The sequence below is a fragment of the Phoca vitulina genome, unplaced genomic scaffold (genome assembly GCF_004348235.1).
Source record: "Phoca vitulina isolate PV1807 unplaced genomic scaffold, GSC_HSeal_1.0 scaffold3, whole genome shotgun sequence".
NCBI classification, from domain to species: Eukaryota; Metazoa; Chordata; class Mammalia; order Carnivora; family Phocidae; genus Phoca; species Phoca vitulina.
This window is the reverse complement of record NW_022589706.1, coordinates 33,161,091-33,176,781: the sequence shown is the minus strand read 5'-3', so window position 1 is coordinate 33,176,781 and position 15,691 is coordinate 33,161,091. Positions and strand designations below refer to the sequence as shown.

The window sequence follows — 15,691 nt, the reverse complement described above, 5'->3', positions numbered from 1 at the left end:
TAATGCCAGGGTGTGAAGACCAGATGAGGATCAAACAAACTTCATGACGAAATTATGCACCTCTATTAATTACTTAGGCAGGTCTGCATTTTGTGTGAAGTTTCTTCCATTAGTAGAAAGACAATAATATTGAATTAACTAGTTCTATTGAATGTGAGACATGTGCATAATTGCAAGTCTGACCACGTAGTAAGAAGACTATAGGACACACACTTTCATCAGCTATGTTTTGATTTGACTGAGTTAGAAATCAAGATGACTCACTTCTTCACCTTTATTCACTAATGCTGTTTTCTCAGCTAACTTGGAAGAAAACAAAGTGTCATAATGTACATTGGATCTCGAATGTTAAATGCACTGTTCCTTACTGCAAAATGCTTATACTAGAAGCTATTGTACTTGTTGTCCTGAGTGAATGGACATTCCTTTTCATGTTTCTTTTGCTTCTTTCTTATGCAGATAATTATAACCTCTAAATAAGGACACGAAGAACAATAGCACACTTTGATCATTTTCCAGAAGTTATACTAATACAATGGGTAAATGAAATTGGATTTTTCGATTACATAAAAATAGCACAGACTTTAATGACCTTCTTATCTCAGTGAAGCACTTATTAAGGATTAGCAATTTAAAAGAGCTTGGAGGTATTAGCATCTGCAAAGGGTTTAAGAAAGTTGGATTATCAAGACACATGCTCTATATCTTTCTCTTCTTGGTCCTAGACTGAGGGAATAAATATGGGTAGAAAAATTTCCCCATTTCCCCCAAGACTCTCTGCTCAGAGTTTACTCTTTAGAAATCATAACTCTTTCAATGGAGATTAGCACTTTATCAACAGGTATTCTAAAAAAGATCCTGTCAGTTGCTAAGCAGGATTCACAGTTGCTTGCTAAATCCCACCCCTACACATGTTAGTTCCCTCCCAAGTGCAGCCATTAATGCCCTATGAGTTAGAAACACTGCAGCCAAGTATACCTATCAGGTAGCATGATGTTCCCTTTACCAACCAATGTTGGATCTTTGCCAACCTATAATCCTGGCAGGTAAGCCTCATCCTTTATCTTAAGCAGTTTCTACTGTTGGATTCCATACAAAAGTACAAAGTAATTCTGCCACATAATGTTATTAAATACTCTTTTTAGGATCCACAATAGAATGAGTATAAGGCTTCCTTCTATTTGCATTTACTGTTAAAACCAGAAGCCATGGCATTAACACAGGTTACACTGCTAGACTCTGAATGGCTAAGTTGAAGTGGTTGTTTAGATAAGTCATAATTTATTCCAAAGAAAAGATATCTGGCCTGAGAAGCAGGCGGTCAGAATAAGAGTTAAAGGTAACTGTTGTAAAGTTGTCCAAGTATTTTCCACAAGATTCAGGGAGAAAGTACACCAGTGATATCTTATATGAAGGCTCATTGGCCCCCTAAATGCATGTTCAATCCATTAATGTTACTAAATAATATGATTAAGCATCTACAGAATAAATATACTTCATTATTATGTATTATGAGATACGTTTTGCATTATGACTCCGCTTGAGTTATGGAACGGACATCAGCAAGCTGGTGGCTGTGGAATGTATAGGGCTTACCTGGTTGCAATAGCACCTTCAACCCCTATGCCACAGCACAACTTGATTCGGCGCCATTCCATACCAAGTTGGAGAAAACGAAATTTTCGTCATCTCTCTCTCTAAATCATTCTGGCAACCTCATGGCAATCAAGACTATGTCAGGAGGGGATCATGGTGCAAGTGTGTTTTTGTGCTTAAGTACTTTATGTCTTTACATCCGTGCAAAACAATGACACACAAGAGAGGCTAAATATATGGATAGATTACTGAATGATCACATGTTACATTATAATATGGACAAATTATTCATAGTAGGGGGCCTGGGTGGCTCAGTCATTAAGCGTCTGCCTTCGGCTCAGGTCATGGTCCCAGGGTCCTGGGATCGAGCCCCACAACGGTCTCCCTGCTCAGCGGGAGGCCTGCTTCTCCCTCTCCCTCTGCCTTCCGCTCCCCTTGCTTGTGCTCTCTTTCTCTGTCTCTCTGTCCAATAAATAAATAAATGAAATCTTTAAAAAATATATTTTATAAAAAAATTATTCATAGTAGGTTATCTATATTGCTTAACCCCTTTATAAAGCACATCTCATACTCAAATGCATAATGTCTAGGGCTTTGTTGGATTTTAAATAATTACTAATATGTATGTGCTTTTCCCAAATTGCAACACTGTTCATCCAAAATAGATAAGATGATGGTGTTTAAGGATACAAACTTGTAATAAGTAAATAAGCCATAGAGATCTAATGCACAGTATAATGAATATAGACAGTAATGTACCATAATTATGTAATGTAATAAATATTGCTACAATGGCAATCTGATTACAGTATATAAACGTATCAAAGTAACTTTATGTATGCTGTATGCTGTACACCTGAAAATTACATAATGTTACATGTCACATTTATTCAATAAATAAATAAAAAGAAAAAAATACATAAAAGAAGGTTTTCCTTTCTAGTCTATATTCTTTCTCTATTCTATTTCCTCACATTCTAGTCACGTAAATTACAATTATAAATATTCTGCCTGGAAATTAGGATTTGATGCAACTTCCCTATTAACAAGTTGACTCCAGTCTGTTTATTTATTATTCTCCTTACCTTTTTTCAAATCTTCATTCATTTGTCAAACTCTCAATTAAACTTCCATTTCTTATACTAAATATGTCCATCCAGGTAAATTGGCCAATTGCTGGCATTATATCAGGAGAGATCAACCAATCTCCTTCACCACAAGTAACTCATGTAATACCTCATATTTTTCAATTTACTCTTTTATTTCTCTCTTAATATCAAAGTTATACACACACATGCATATAATCACTTTTCTCAATAGCATTGATAATTACTGCATTCTTATTCATTAATTTTATCAAATCAATTTTAATGCTTATAATGTGGCAGGCATTTTGTCAGGATGCAAAGGTAGATAATACCTAATCACTGCCTCGAAGGTTCTCTCGTAACCATGCAATTTCCTGTTTACAGTCACTTGCTGATAATGGGCATAGCCTGTGCTCTAATCCTGGCTCCATCAGGCTCCACTAGGACCACCAATATATGTGGTTGTTGTGGATGTGGATTTGGGATTCAGCCTGGTGTGACTCAGTCTCTTTATTATCTGCTTATTTACCTCTGTGATGTGGGGAGAATTATTTTACTTCTGTATTGCTCAATAAATGTGATTTAAAAATAAAAATTATAACAGTACTTATTTCACAGGTTTGCAGTGAGGCTTTAATGACAGGATATGTACTAAACTCAACATAGTGCTTGGCATGTTATACCCACTTAATAGGGGTGTGTGCATTGTGTGATTGTTTTGAAACTTTTGAAAACAATGGATCTACATAATTGTAATTAATTTTTTTGGACAAAAGACAATATAAGATCTTTTAGATAATTTAGTGAGTATTTGCATCCTGATTTTGTACTTATTTGTGATTTTTTTTAACTTCAGCTCCATGTAAATATCACAAAAATTAATATAATTGTTAACATTAAGATAATTTGCTTTTATATTTTATGTAATAATATAAAATATTTTATATTTTATGTATAGCCCACATATTATAAAATCTTGAGTAAAATTTATAAAACAATTATAAAGCCACGATGGGAAGCAGTTATTACTAGAAATTTTGGATTTTATTTTAAATGACTCAGGTAAACAATTAAAGAGGAAGGTTAAGATAATGGCATAGAAAGGACTGAGTTTAAGAGCTATTTACTTATGGAAACTTTATAATGTAAAAATTTAAACATCTGAAGAAAACATCTAAAATAGTGACTTTACTATTATAGGTTGTTACCCTTCTTTTTATCTTTCAGGAATACACAATAGATATAATTTTTGCCCAAACCTGGTTTGACAGTCGTTTAAAATTCAACAGTACCATGAAAGTGCTTATGCTTAACAGTAATATGGTAGGGAAAATTTGGATTCCTGACACGTTCTTCAGAAACTCAAGAAAATCTGATGCACATTGGATAACAACTCCTAATCGTCTGCTTCGAATTTGGAATGATGGACGAGTTCTATATACTCTAAGGTAATACTATTTAAAAAAATGTTGTTGTTCTAATTCATTTTCCATACTAATACTTGATCAACTCACAAATTTTCCTTTTTCAGTTTTACAAAGAAAGAAATATGGAGTTCCTTTCATACACTAAAATTTAAAGTGGTGGAATATTTTGGAAACTTTCTTTTTTTAAGCTCAGAGTAACTGGTATATGAAAGGGACTAAAAGCAAAGAAAAAAAACCTCTTGATATCCGCCCGCTCCTGAAACATAAGAAGGTGTGGTGTGACCATTATGTGTTTTAACCCATAATACAAATGGTTGACTGAGATTTTCTCTAGGAGTCAATCCTGCTATAAAATTCAATAATGTAGTAAAACATTCTTAAGAAAGGATTAAATGAAGATTCAAGTTTAATTCATTGTCTTGAACATATCTTAACATATCTTACCAAGAATCATCCCAATCTTATTAAGAATCATCCTTAATGGAAAGAAGTTCATGAAAATTTAAGAGAAAACAATCACCATGCTTAACCATGTATACTCTGTTAATTGTGTGTGTGTGTTTGTTGTGATCCTGAAGTATAAATTTTTAACTGTAAACAGAAATTATACTGAAATATATACAGTGGCAGCTTAGTTGGCTGGAGAGGAAAATGTTAGAATTTTCTTACTCACTTGTGAATGCGATAATATCACCACTTAAAACTTTGAGACATTACAATTATTATTATTTTCTAATATATCACAGTCTGTTAATGTAGGCCAAAATCATTCTTGAAAATTAGACAAAGGATTTTTAATGCTTGAAATTATTTCTTATATTTAATATTTATTTTTTCATTTAAATAGATTGACAATCAATGCAGAATGTTATCTTCAGCTTCATAACTTTCCTATGGATGAACATTCTTGCCCACTGGAATTTTCAAGCTGTAAGTGACAAAATATGTTATAATTTCATAGAATTTTAGCCTCAGACTCTGTTTATTTAAATGTGTAAAATAAAATGAGATAAAATATAACAATTTTCAGAGGTGGGGATTATGTTCGTCTCTCAGATAAAATCGTTACAAATGACGTATTTTCTTGCTTTTAAATTAAAAAGTGACAATAAATGCATAGTAAATGTATATATTTAATTATACCTTTGCTTACAAATTTTGGTTTTATCCAGTGTCTTTTTCCTATTTTGATTAAATAAAGTAGTCCTGAAGATAGGTTTGTGTTCAAATGTTTTAACACTGCCATGAATAAAATATTGTTTCAAATTTTATTCATCTCCTGAGGCAAGATTTAATTTTGTTATATTGGATTTTAAAATATGTTTCAAAGATTGGTTTGGTGAATAATATTTACTACATGAATAGCAAATCTTTGAGAAGACTTTAATGAACTGGAAAAACCAAGGTAGAAATAAGGTTATTTTATTCAAAAGAAAGATTGAAACACAGAGAAATGACTAGAGCTAAATAATTTTAATATAAAAAGTATTTTGTTCCAAGAAAATAATTATCTTTGTATATGAATATCAATTTTATTTCATATTTATTGTTTACATATATTTTTATAAAAATGCTTTTCTAGATAATATATAATTGAACAAGTCTTAAAAACATGTAAAATGAGTTTAAAAAATGTTATTGCTTATATACACAAATTGTCTGCTATTTTCCTTCTATTGAAACTTGACTTTTTTATATATCACATTCTAAAATTTATTCACTGTAGATTTTATGTATTCACAAGTATTATCCTGCTTCTTCACTTACAAAATTCCCAAATATCTCTTGCTGCTTTTATTAATGATTTTCTTGACTTTTCTTAAAGATTTTTGTCTCATTAAAATGTCCTTTTAAATTTATAATCTATCTCACTGCTTTAATTTTCTAACATCAACTTCTCAATGAATAAAACAGCCAAATCATAACAAAGACTTGATTAATCCAAGCACTCAAGGAATAGTTGGAATGCAAATATTTGAAAATCTAGCAATTATTGTACTTGCCTCCTAGACACCATGACTAAATTCTTGGTGTGATATCTCTTTGGCTTTGATTGTCATTGCTAGAAATTAATAATCTGTCCCTGTGAATGCAATTGGTTATCACTGACATAAATATAATAATCATAGCTAACTTTTCAGGTATTCTACATGGATCCAGCAGAGAATTAAGATTTCTATACCTAATTTCACAACAAATATATTCAAAAATTTCAATACATCCCTATTTAAAAAGTCAATATCATGAAATTTAGAATAGTTAAGTAACAAGCTCACTACTTTTATTAGTGCACACACTCATATACTATGACTATATTCTATTGCATTGATAATGATAATTTAAAAAAAATACAAATTATGGAAAAGCAAAGGTTAGAGCCTGATAGAACAAGAAAGAAGACATGAAAAAAGAAAAGAGAGAACAGATTTTTAATAGGTTAGTGGAGAGATGAGCTATTTCATTGAATGGCTGATGAGGATATCCTGGTACAAAGTGATACAATGTTTTGAAAATTTTTAAAGTTGATAGTGAATTCTGTTCCCATAATGTAGTAGACCAATTCTTCTGTTGAAAACAATTTAAAACTTTATATTATTAAAAATCTTCTCAAAAACATGTAAGTGAAATCACCAGGAAGGCATTGAAGCATAAAAAATTAAGCCAGAAATGTTTATAGTGACTTTTGACCCAAGGACATTTGCCAAACAAGGTAAATTTGAGCTTTGACTTTGACAGCTTTGTGGATTAGGGTTCTAATAGAACGTAATTCCTACATACAGCTGGGTTACGAAGGCTGGATGCTTAAGGTAACATGAAGAAGCAACACATACATGTGTATGTATGTACAAACATATTAAAGTCTAAAAGAAAAGTTGCCTCTGCAAACAGCATACTAGGGTGAAGTAATTCCTTGAGAGGATATAATTACAAACCCACCTTCACATGAATTTATAGCCCAAATTTCCTTCACTTGATTACTCCGAAAAGTCCCTGTGGATTTTTCTGACATGTGGCAGAAAAAAAAATTTTTTTTTGAAAGGATACACCTCCATGCTAAGCAACTTCCAAGATGAAAAAGACATTTTCAACACAAATTACTAACAAAGATCTAGTAATCAGGATATATAACTAATTCAGATCAAAAACAGAAAGAGAGAGAGAGAGAGAGAGAAAACCCAATAAAGGAATAGGTGATTCAACAAGCAATTCTCCAAAGAAGAAACCTAAGAATCTAATAAACATATGAAAAAATGACTAAGTTTCATTCATAATCAGGAAAATGTGAAATAAAATTAGCTTACAGACCAGTAAAAATAGACTGTCCACATCAAGTTAAATGAGAATATGGACCCAGGTATACTTTCATACTCTGGCCGGTGAGAGAATTTATTGGTATACTCTTTATGAAAAGAAGATTGGCACTGTCTCATAAAGTAGAAATTATATGCAATCTATGACCCCAGCTATTCCATACCTATATATATCCCAGAGAAACTTGCATACATGTATTTTGTGAGGCATGTATAGTAATGTTACTAGTAGCAATGTTATTATTGACCAAAAGGAAACATTATAGGTGTCTACGACAGTAAAATAGATAAATTTCAGTACATCTTTATGATGGAACAAATTTACTAAAGCTACATACATTAGCATGGATGACTATTACAAATATCATATCAAAAGAAGTAAAATATAAAGTAATGCATCTAGTATGGCAACAATCAAGTAGAATTCAAAAAGAACCTAAAATAAGCTATATTGTTTCAGAAGTGCATATCAGAAAATCTATAACCAAAACACAAGGGAAGGATTATCACAGAAATCAAGTTAGTGGTTACCTCTATTTACAAGAGGGACTACTATATTGGGGTGGACACATGAGTTTTCTGAGACACTAGCATGATTCTATTTTTTTATTTAAGTAGAGTTACATGGATTATCATTATTTAATCATTATATGATTTTTAAACTATACACATATATTTTATGCCATGTTTTCTATATTTGACATACCTATAATACAAACATGAATTTCAAAGAACTTGCCTTGGAATGATGTTGGTATTGAAACAGTAACAGACTTAAATCTTGCTAATCTATATATTTTTATTTTAATTTTTATCTAGATGGCTACCCTAAAAATGAAATTGAGTATAAGTGGAAAAAACCTTCTGTAGAAGTGGCTGATCCTAAATACTGGAGATTATATCAGTTTGCATTTGTAGGGTTACGGAACTCAACTGAAATTTCTCACACAATCTCTGGTAAGAAGGAAACACCAATCACTGAATGATGCTAGCAACAAATGACTATGTATTTAAATCATAGGTTGGACTCTATACTTTTATATATTTTAATAGCAAAAATAAAACTGTTTTTTTCTTCCAGGGGATTATATTATCATGACAATTTTTTTTGACCTGAGCAGACGAATGGGATATTTCACTATTCAAACCTACATTCCATGTATCCTGACAGTTGTTCTTTCCTGGGTGTCTTTTTGGATCAATAAAGATGCAGTTCCTGCAAGAACATCACTTGGTATGATATGAATATTATGCTATAGTATCATGAGACTGTTAAAATATTTTAATGTGAAGAAAGTTTATAGTTGAACATATTAGAATATTCCTCTACATTACAATCAAGCAAAAATTTACAAGTGCTCTAGTGCTTTATAAAATGTTGAAATGAATATATGACAAACAAGTAGGAAATAGAATCACAAAGAATTTAAAATTTCAGAATTTAAAAAATTTTTCCTGCTAATGGAGTTCAAAGGAAACATAAATACTCAGCAGGAATTAATAAACAAAAACCACACATATCTCAATTTGGTCTATATTTTTAATCACTCTTCATCAAGATTTTATTTTATTTTTTAGCTGAACCACTGATAGCCAGCATTTATTAACCGATGTGTGTTTAGAAGGCTTTGAAATCCCCTGCTCTTACAATGGTGCTAATCAACAGTGAACTTTTCTAAAGGGCAAGTCACTGAAAGGGACAAGAAACTTCTGGGCTTCTGTAATCTATAAAATGTGTAATTAGTCTATGAATATTTTGAGAGATGCCTGTACAATAACACTGATTAGAAGGGTAATTTGTAATTCATACGTGAAAAAATAGACTTTTGGTTTCTTTCTTTAGCAATCAATTGCAATAATCAAAATCATATAAAAATGTGTCTAATCACTATACGTTTGTTTAAAAGAAAACAGCATCCATTTATGTATTGATATACAAAGACAACTTATTGATCAATTTCATTCCCAAGATCAGTGCAAGACATGAATCACACTACTGATAATTGTGTCTTAAAAAATATAAAGTTGGGACAGTCTGTTTTCAACAATAAGGAGGTTTTCATGTGATTTCTATGATAGCTGGTGAATAACTCCATTTAATAAATACAGTAAAATGAAAATCACATAAAAGTGGCAAGATAAAGCCTGAGGCACCCAGCTTTAAACTTGGAAAATACAGTCCCCTTGGGAGTCCAAAGAGAAATGTACATATAGCCAGTGAATAAAATGTACTTAATCCCTGCATTTTGTTTCCTATTTAAACTATTATTATTATTTCAAATTATTTTATGTTTAGAACATACTTTAGAGTAAATAAATTATTTCAGATTCTTTGTATGCTACCATGAGTATGACTTAAATATTACATTTTTGTTTTTAAACATTGTTCTCATATTTTTTTCCCAAAGAAAATTTGAATGGATTCTTTCTTTTTTTTTCTTTTTTTAATGTTTATAGCAGCTTTATTCACAATAGCCCCAAACAAGAAATAACCAAATGTCTGTCAATGGGTGAATGAATAAGTAAATTGTAAATTATGGCCAATGGAATACGCCTCTGTAATAAAAAGGAGCATACTACTGATACACAACACAGAGCTACAATATGGATGAATCTCAAAAATAGGATGCTGAGTCAAATAAGCAAGACACAAAAGCATACATACTATAATAAGCTCATTTATATGAAGTTCTTTTTTTAAGTATTTTATTTATTTATTTGATAGGGAGAGACACAGCGAGAGAGGGAACACAAGCAGGGGGAGTGGGAGAGGGAGAAGCAGGCTTCCTGCTGAGCAGGGAGCCCAATGTGGGGCTTGATCCCAGGACCCTGGGATTATGATCTGAGCCGAAGGCAGACGCTTAACGACTGAGCCACCCAGGAGCCCCCATTTATATGAAGTTCTAAAACAGCAAAACTAACCTATGGTGTTAGAAATCAGATCAGCAGTTGTCTTTTTTTTTTTTAAATATTATTATGTTATGTTAATCACCATACATTACATCGTTAGTTTTTGATGTAGTGTTCCATGATTCATTGTTTGCGTATAACACCCAGTGCTCCAACAATACGTGCCCTCTTTAATACCCATCACCAGGCTAACACATCCCCCCACTCCCTCCCCTCTAGAACCCTCAGTTTGTTTCTGAGTCCATAGTCTCTCATGCTTCGTCTCCCCCTCCGATTTCCCCCCCTTCATTTTTCCCTTCTTACTATCCTCTTTTCTTTTTTTTTTAACATATAATGTATTGTTTGTTTCAGAGGTACAGGTATGTGATTCAACAGTCTTACACAATTCACAGCGCTCACCATAGCACATATCCTCCCCAATGTCTATCACCCAGCCGACCCATCCCTCCCACCCCCCACCACTCCAGCAACCTTCAGTTTGGTTCCTGAGATTAAGAATTCCTCATATTCGTGAGATCATATGATACATGTCTTTCTCTGATTGACTTATTTAGCTTAAGATAATACCCTCTAGTTCTATCCACGTCGTTGCAAATGGCAAGATTTCGTGGGGTTTTTTTGATGGCTGCATAATATTCCATTGTATATATACCACATCTTCTTTATCCATTCATCTGTTGATGGACATCTTGGCTCTTTCCATAGTTTGGCTATTGTGGACATTGCTGCTATAAACATTGGGGTGCATGTACCCCTTCAGATCCCTACATTTGTATCTTTGGGGTAAATACCAGTAGTGCAATTGCTGGGTCATACTGCAGCTCTATTTTCAACTTTTTGAGGAACCTCCATACTATTTTACAGAGTGGCTGCACCAGCTTGCATTCCCACCAACAGTGTAGGAGGGTTCCCCTTTCTCCGCATCCTCCCCAACATCTGTCATTTCCTGACTTGTTAATTTTAGCTATTCTGACTGGTGTGAGGTGATATCTCATTGAGGTTTTGATTTGGATTTCCCTGATGCCGAGCGATGTGGAGCACTTTTTCATGTGTCTGTTGGCCATTTGGATGTCTTCTTTGGAGAAATGTCTGTTCATGTCTTCTGCTCATTTCTTGATTGGATCATTTGTTCTTTGGGTGTTGAGTTTGATAAGTTCTTTATAGATTTTGGATACTAGCCCTTTATCTGATATGTCATTTGCAAATATCTTCTCCCATTCTGTCGGTTGTCTTTTGGTTTTGTTGACTATTCCCTTTGCTGTGCAGAAGCTTTTTATCTTGATGAAGTCCCAGTAGTTCATTTTTGCTCTTGCTTCTTCCATGATATTTGTATGAAGCCAAAAAAAATGCCATAGTGTCATCAAAGGGAATAGCCAATTGTGGAATTGTGTTGTTATATGAATTCATATTTTTTAATATTAGCATTTTGACTATAAAGATAAGCCATAGCCAGATCTAACTTGAAGAATATCTCTTATAATTGTGAGCCGTATGTATTTGGAGCTCAAGATTTTTTTTAAAACAAGTATATGCACATACATACATACATATATATGTCATTGAAGTACAATTTCCTGAGCTTATTTATTCCACGTTGTGTTTTAGCAAACATTTACCAAATGCTTTTTTATGAAACAGGCAGTGTTCTAAGTGCTTCAGTGTTAACAGTGAACAGTAGCTGTAAAATCCCCATGTTCATGGCATTCATGTTTTAGTGGGGTGTGCAGGTAATGTACAAATATGAAGAGCATATAACATCAGTGAGTAATAAAGGCTATGAAGAGAAACCAAAATAAATGGCAAGAAAATGGCAGGGGATGTGCATAAATATGATGTTTGCTATTTTATCCTAGTTTTCTGCTATGTTGTGGATGATTTTAATTCTCATGATTATGTAATGTTCTAAGATGGCTGTTGATGCTCTGGCCATTCCATTCCAGCAGAAAGCTACGAGGAAGAAAGAAAGATGAGCATTTTCTGTCTCTTTAATGCCATCTTTTATTTTTATTGAAATACAATTGACATTATATTAGTTCTAGGAGTACAGCATAATGATTCAATATTTATATCTGTTGCAAAATGATCACCCCATAAGTCTAGTTAACATACATAATCACAGAATTTATTTTCTTATGATGAGAACTTTGGAGATCTACTCTCAGCAACTTTTTTTTTTTTTAAAGATTTTATTTATTTATTTGAGAGAGAGAATGAGATAGAGAAAGCATGAGAGGGGGGAGGGTCAGAGGGAGAAGCAGACTCCCTGCTGAGCAGGGAGCCCGATGTGGGACTCGATCCCGGGACTCCAGGATCATGACCTGAGCCGAAGGCAGTCGCTTAACCAACTGAGCCACCCAGGCACCCTCTCAGCAACTTTTGAATATACAGCACAGCCTTATTAACTATAATCACCATGCTTTTTGCATTACACCCCCATGACTTACCTATTTCACAATTGTAAATCTGAAATTTTTGACTCCCTTTTTGCATTTTTAATGCCATCTGTTGGACACTGTTTATACCCTTGACTTGATTCTCCTTGGCTAGATCTCAGCCTGTGTCCACACATAGCTGAGCCAAGGTGGCAAAGAAGTTCTTCCATGCAACCTCATGCCAGCTAAAAATTGGACAGTCTCTTGCTGTGGAGGAATGGAAGGATGGGTGTGGGGAGTCAGCTATTTGTAGTCCACAAATTTAGATGATTACAACTCATTGCAGATGCGAAGAGCACATCGAACGTAACGTAGCTATGGTTACCGGTCATTTTTTCTGTAAATCACGAGTAATTTCCTTTCCTTTTGTTTCTCTTGCTTCTTTCTGCTCCCAACATTGCCAAATCAGGTGGAAAAATAAAAATCGGGTGCTATTTTTTACCTTGTATTTTCCCCTCCCTCCACAGGTATCACTACAGTTCTGACTATGACAACTCTGAGCACAATCGCCAGGAAGTCCTTACCTAAGGTTTCTTATGTGACTGCGATGGATCTCTTTGTTTCTGTTTGTTTCATTTTTGTTTTTGCAGCCTTGATGGAATATGGCACCTTGCATTATTTTACCAGCAACAAAAAACTAAAGACTACTAGAGACAGAAAGCTAAAGAATAAAAGCTCGGTATGTTAAAAATCTCTATTTTCATAAACAGCAACTTACTGTTAGAGATATTTTGAATACTCATGTTACACTTGCTTAGACTGATAGGGATTCTTGAGGTACTCCAACAAAAGCCAAATCCCATTAAGATGAAACTGGAGGTTTCAATGACTGTTAGGTCATTGCCCACTAGGAAAAGTATATATAGTTCCCCTTAGAAAAGACTTTTGGATCCCCCTTGTAAAGAGTGGTTTCTTACGCTGTGAATTTTCCTCAAGTGCTAGATTCTTTGTACCTAGAAAATTATTTAAGATCCCTCTTTGATTCTATTTTTTTGGTTAGGATTTGGGCGCTAACAACAGGTGGCCCACAAAATTATTTCATTTTTAAAGATAAAGAACCCTCTTTAATTTTAGTATTCAGCTGTGTTTGGAAGTCATATCTATAAAGTGTTTTTGGTTTGTGTATAATTGCGTGCTCTTACTCCCCCTTCCCTATCATGTATCTACCTCAACACGTATAACATCAAATTGATATATTAGGATTCGTTCTATTAATTCTAAGATACTTAAGTGTTGGATGATTGACTATAAATTCTTATTAGAATGGCAATTACAACAACCTTAAAATAATATCTAACACTTTTACTGAATATGCCAGGTGTTTTATGTGCATGATTTCATTTATGCTCCTATGAGTACAAGTTCAGTAATTTGCACAAGGACAGCCTGAGGAAGTGAAAAATCCAAGACTCATACCCAGGTCTTTTTTGGTGCCAGAGCTGAAGCTTGTAATCCTTCCTTTATACTTCCTGTTCTCATAGGACTCAGAAAAGCAAACATCTGTTTCTCTAATATTGACCAAAAAGGCACTTTATTGCTGATTCCAGTAAATGTTTTCAAAGCAGATTTGTTCCCAAATACCTAAATAAATGAGAACTATATACAACAGCTACGCTTGAGTGGCAAGCTTGAAAGACTACCATAGAGCCTATATAATGAGGCGTGGAGTTTTACATATTATCTCCTAACTTCGTAAGTTCTAGGATGCAATGCTTTTCATCCCTCCTCCCATTTTTCATTAATTTCTTTATAAAACTTTGACATATTTTTAAATTATATTTTACTTTTCATGTTATATTCCAAGGACCAAACCCTATGTAGATTTGCTTTCGGTTTCCCAGAGTATTCCAGGAGAGCAGAGCACATGGCTGGCAGTACACATTTGATAACTTACATTGCAGAATTAGCCTGTGACTTTCTCAATTTGACTTATTTTAGCTTATCCATGAGACATATTGTAGCCCCTGAAGGGACAAACCATCAGAGGGCAATGATGTCAACTTTAATATCCATTTGCTGAATTTTTAGGTAAAGAAAAATGCAGGTTTTCTACTATTTTCCCTTAATCAAAGCAAATTATCCTCTCTGGATGTTCCATTTTATTTTTTACTCACCAATAGCTATGTTCAATTACTACTTTGAAAATTTTACTTCTGGAAATTGTGAATAAAATCAGGAAATGTACAATCTCACATAGATTCTCTAATTTCATTCTAAGAATATATAATGTACATACTATTATTATATTATCAAAGACACTCAACCAAGTGTCTACTCTGGGACTATAGCTAATCAGTTTGTCACATTTACTCAGTAAACTTAACCATTGGAGTGCAAACCTTAAAATTATGATGTTTTTTTAATCTTCCATTCACCAAATATTTATTAAGGAAACCCGTGTCTTAAGCAATGTTCTAGAATAGTTATTTAAGGAAAAAAAAATCTATATTGAGTATTTAAAATTTAACATCAAGCCCAGGAAGCAAATAGTAAAGATGAAAAAATATGCAATAAAAATTAAATAAGAGCTTTGAAACACTAAATTTCAAACATCAAAATTTAAGTTGATATATATAACTGACTACCTGGGTACAAAAATATTTTCCTTGGAGCCAAAATAAAGTTCTGTAGTCTTTCCTTTCTGTTCAGTTATGTGATTTATGAGTTCTTTTAATACTAAATGACATTTTGATTGAAAAACTGGGATCAGTAATCAAATCTGACTCCCTGCTTGGTTCAGTGTTCAGCCATCTGGTCTTGCTAATCAAGTAAATCAGAATGCACTTTTATGAAGAATAAACAGCTCTGCTTATTGTCGTAAGTGCTCTATTTAATGGTTTGGTGGAGTCTGCTTTTACTTCTGCCAGCCAGGACAATCAAACACACAACCTAGACCCAGAAATCTTGCAGCGTCTTGCTTTTACACC

General features: G+C 33.4%; 1 protein-coding gene across 1 annotated transcript in view; it reads left to right on the top strand.

The window, feature by feature from the left end:
* GABRG1 (gamma-aminobutyric acid type A receptor subunit gamma1) overlaps positions 1 to 15,691 on the top strand; it is a 77,247-nt gene that overhangs the window by 47,317 nt on the left and 14,239 nt on the right. The window contains exons 4-8 of the mRNA XM_032400294.1: positions 3,912 to 4,132; positions 4,959 to 5,041; positions 8,242 to 8,379; positions 8,504 to 8,656; positions 13,232 to 13,443. Coding sequence (XP_032256185.1) covers positions 3,912 to 4,132; positions 4,959 to 5,041; positions 8,242 to 8,379; positions 8,504 to 8,656; positions 13,232 to 13,443 — 807 coding nt within the window. The remainder of the gene's footprint in view (positions 1 to 3,911; positions 4,133 to 4,958; positions 5,042 to 8,241; positions 8,380 to 8,503; positions 8,657 to 13,231; positions 13,444 to 15,691) is intronic.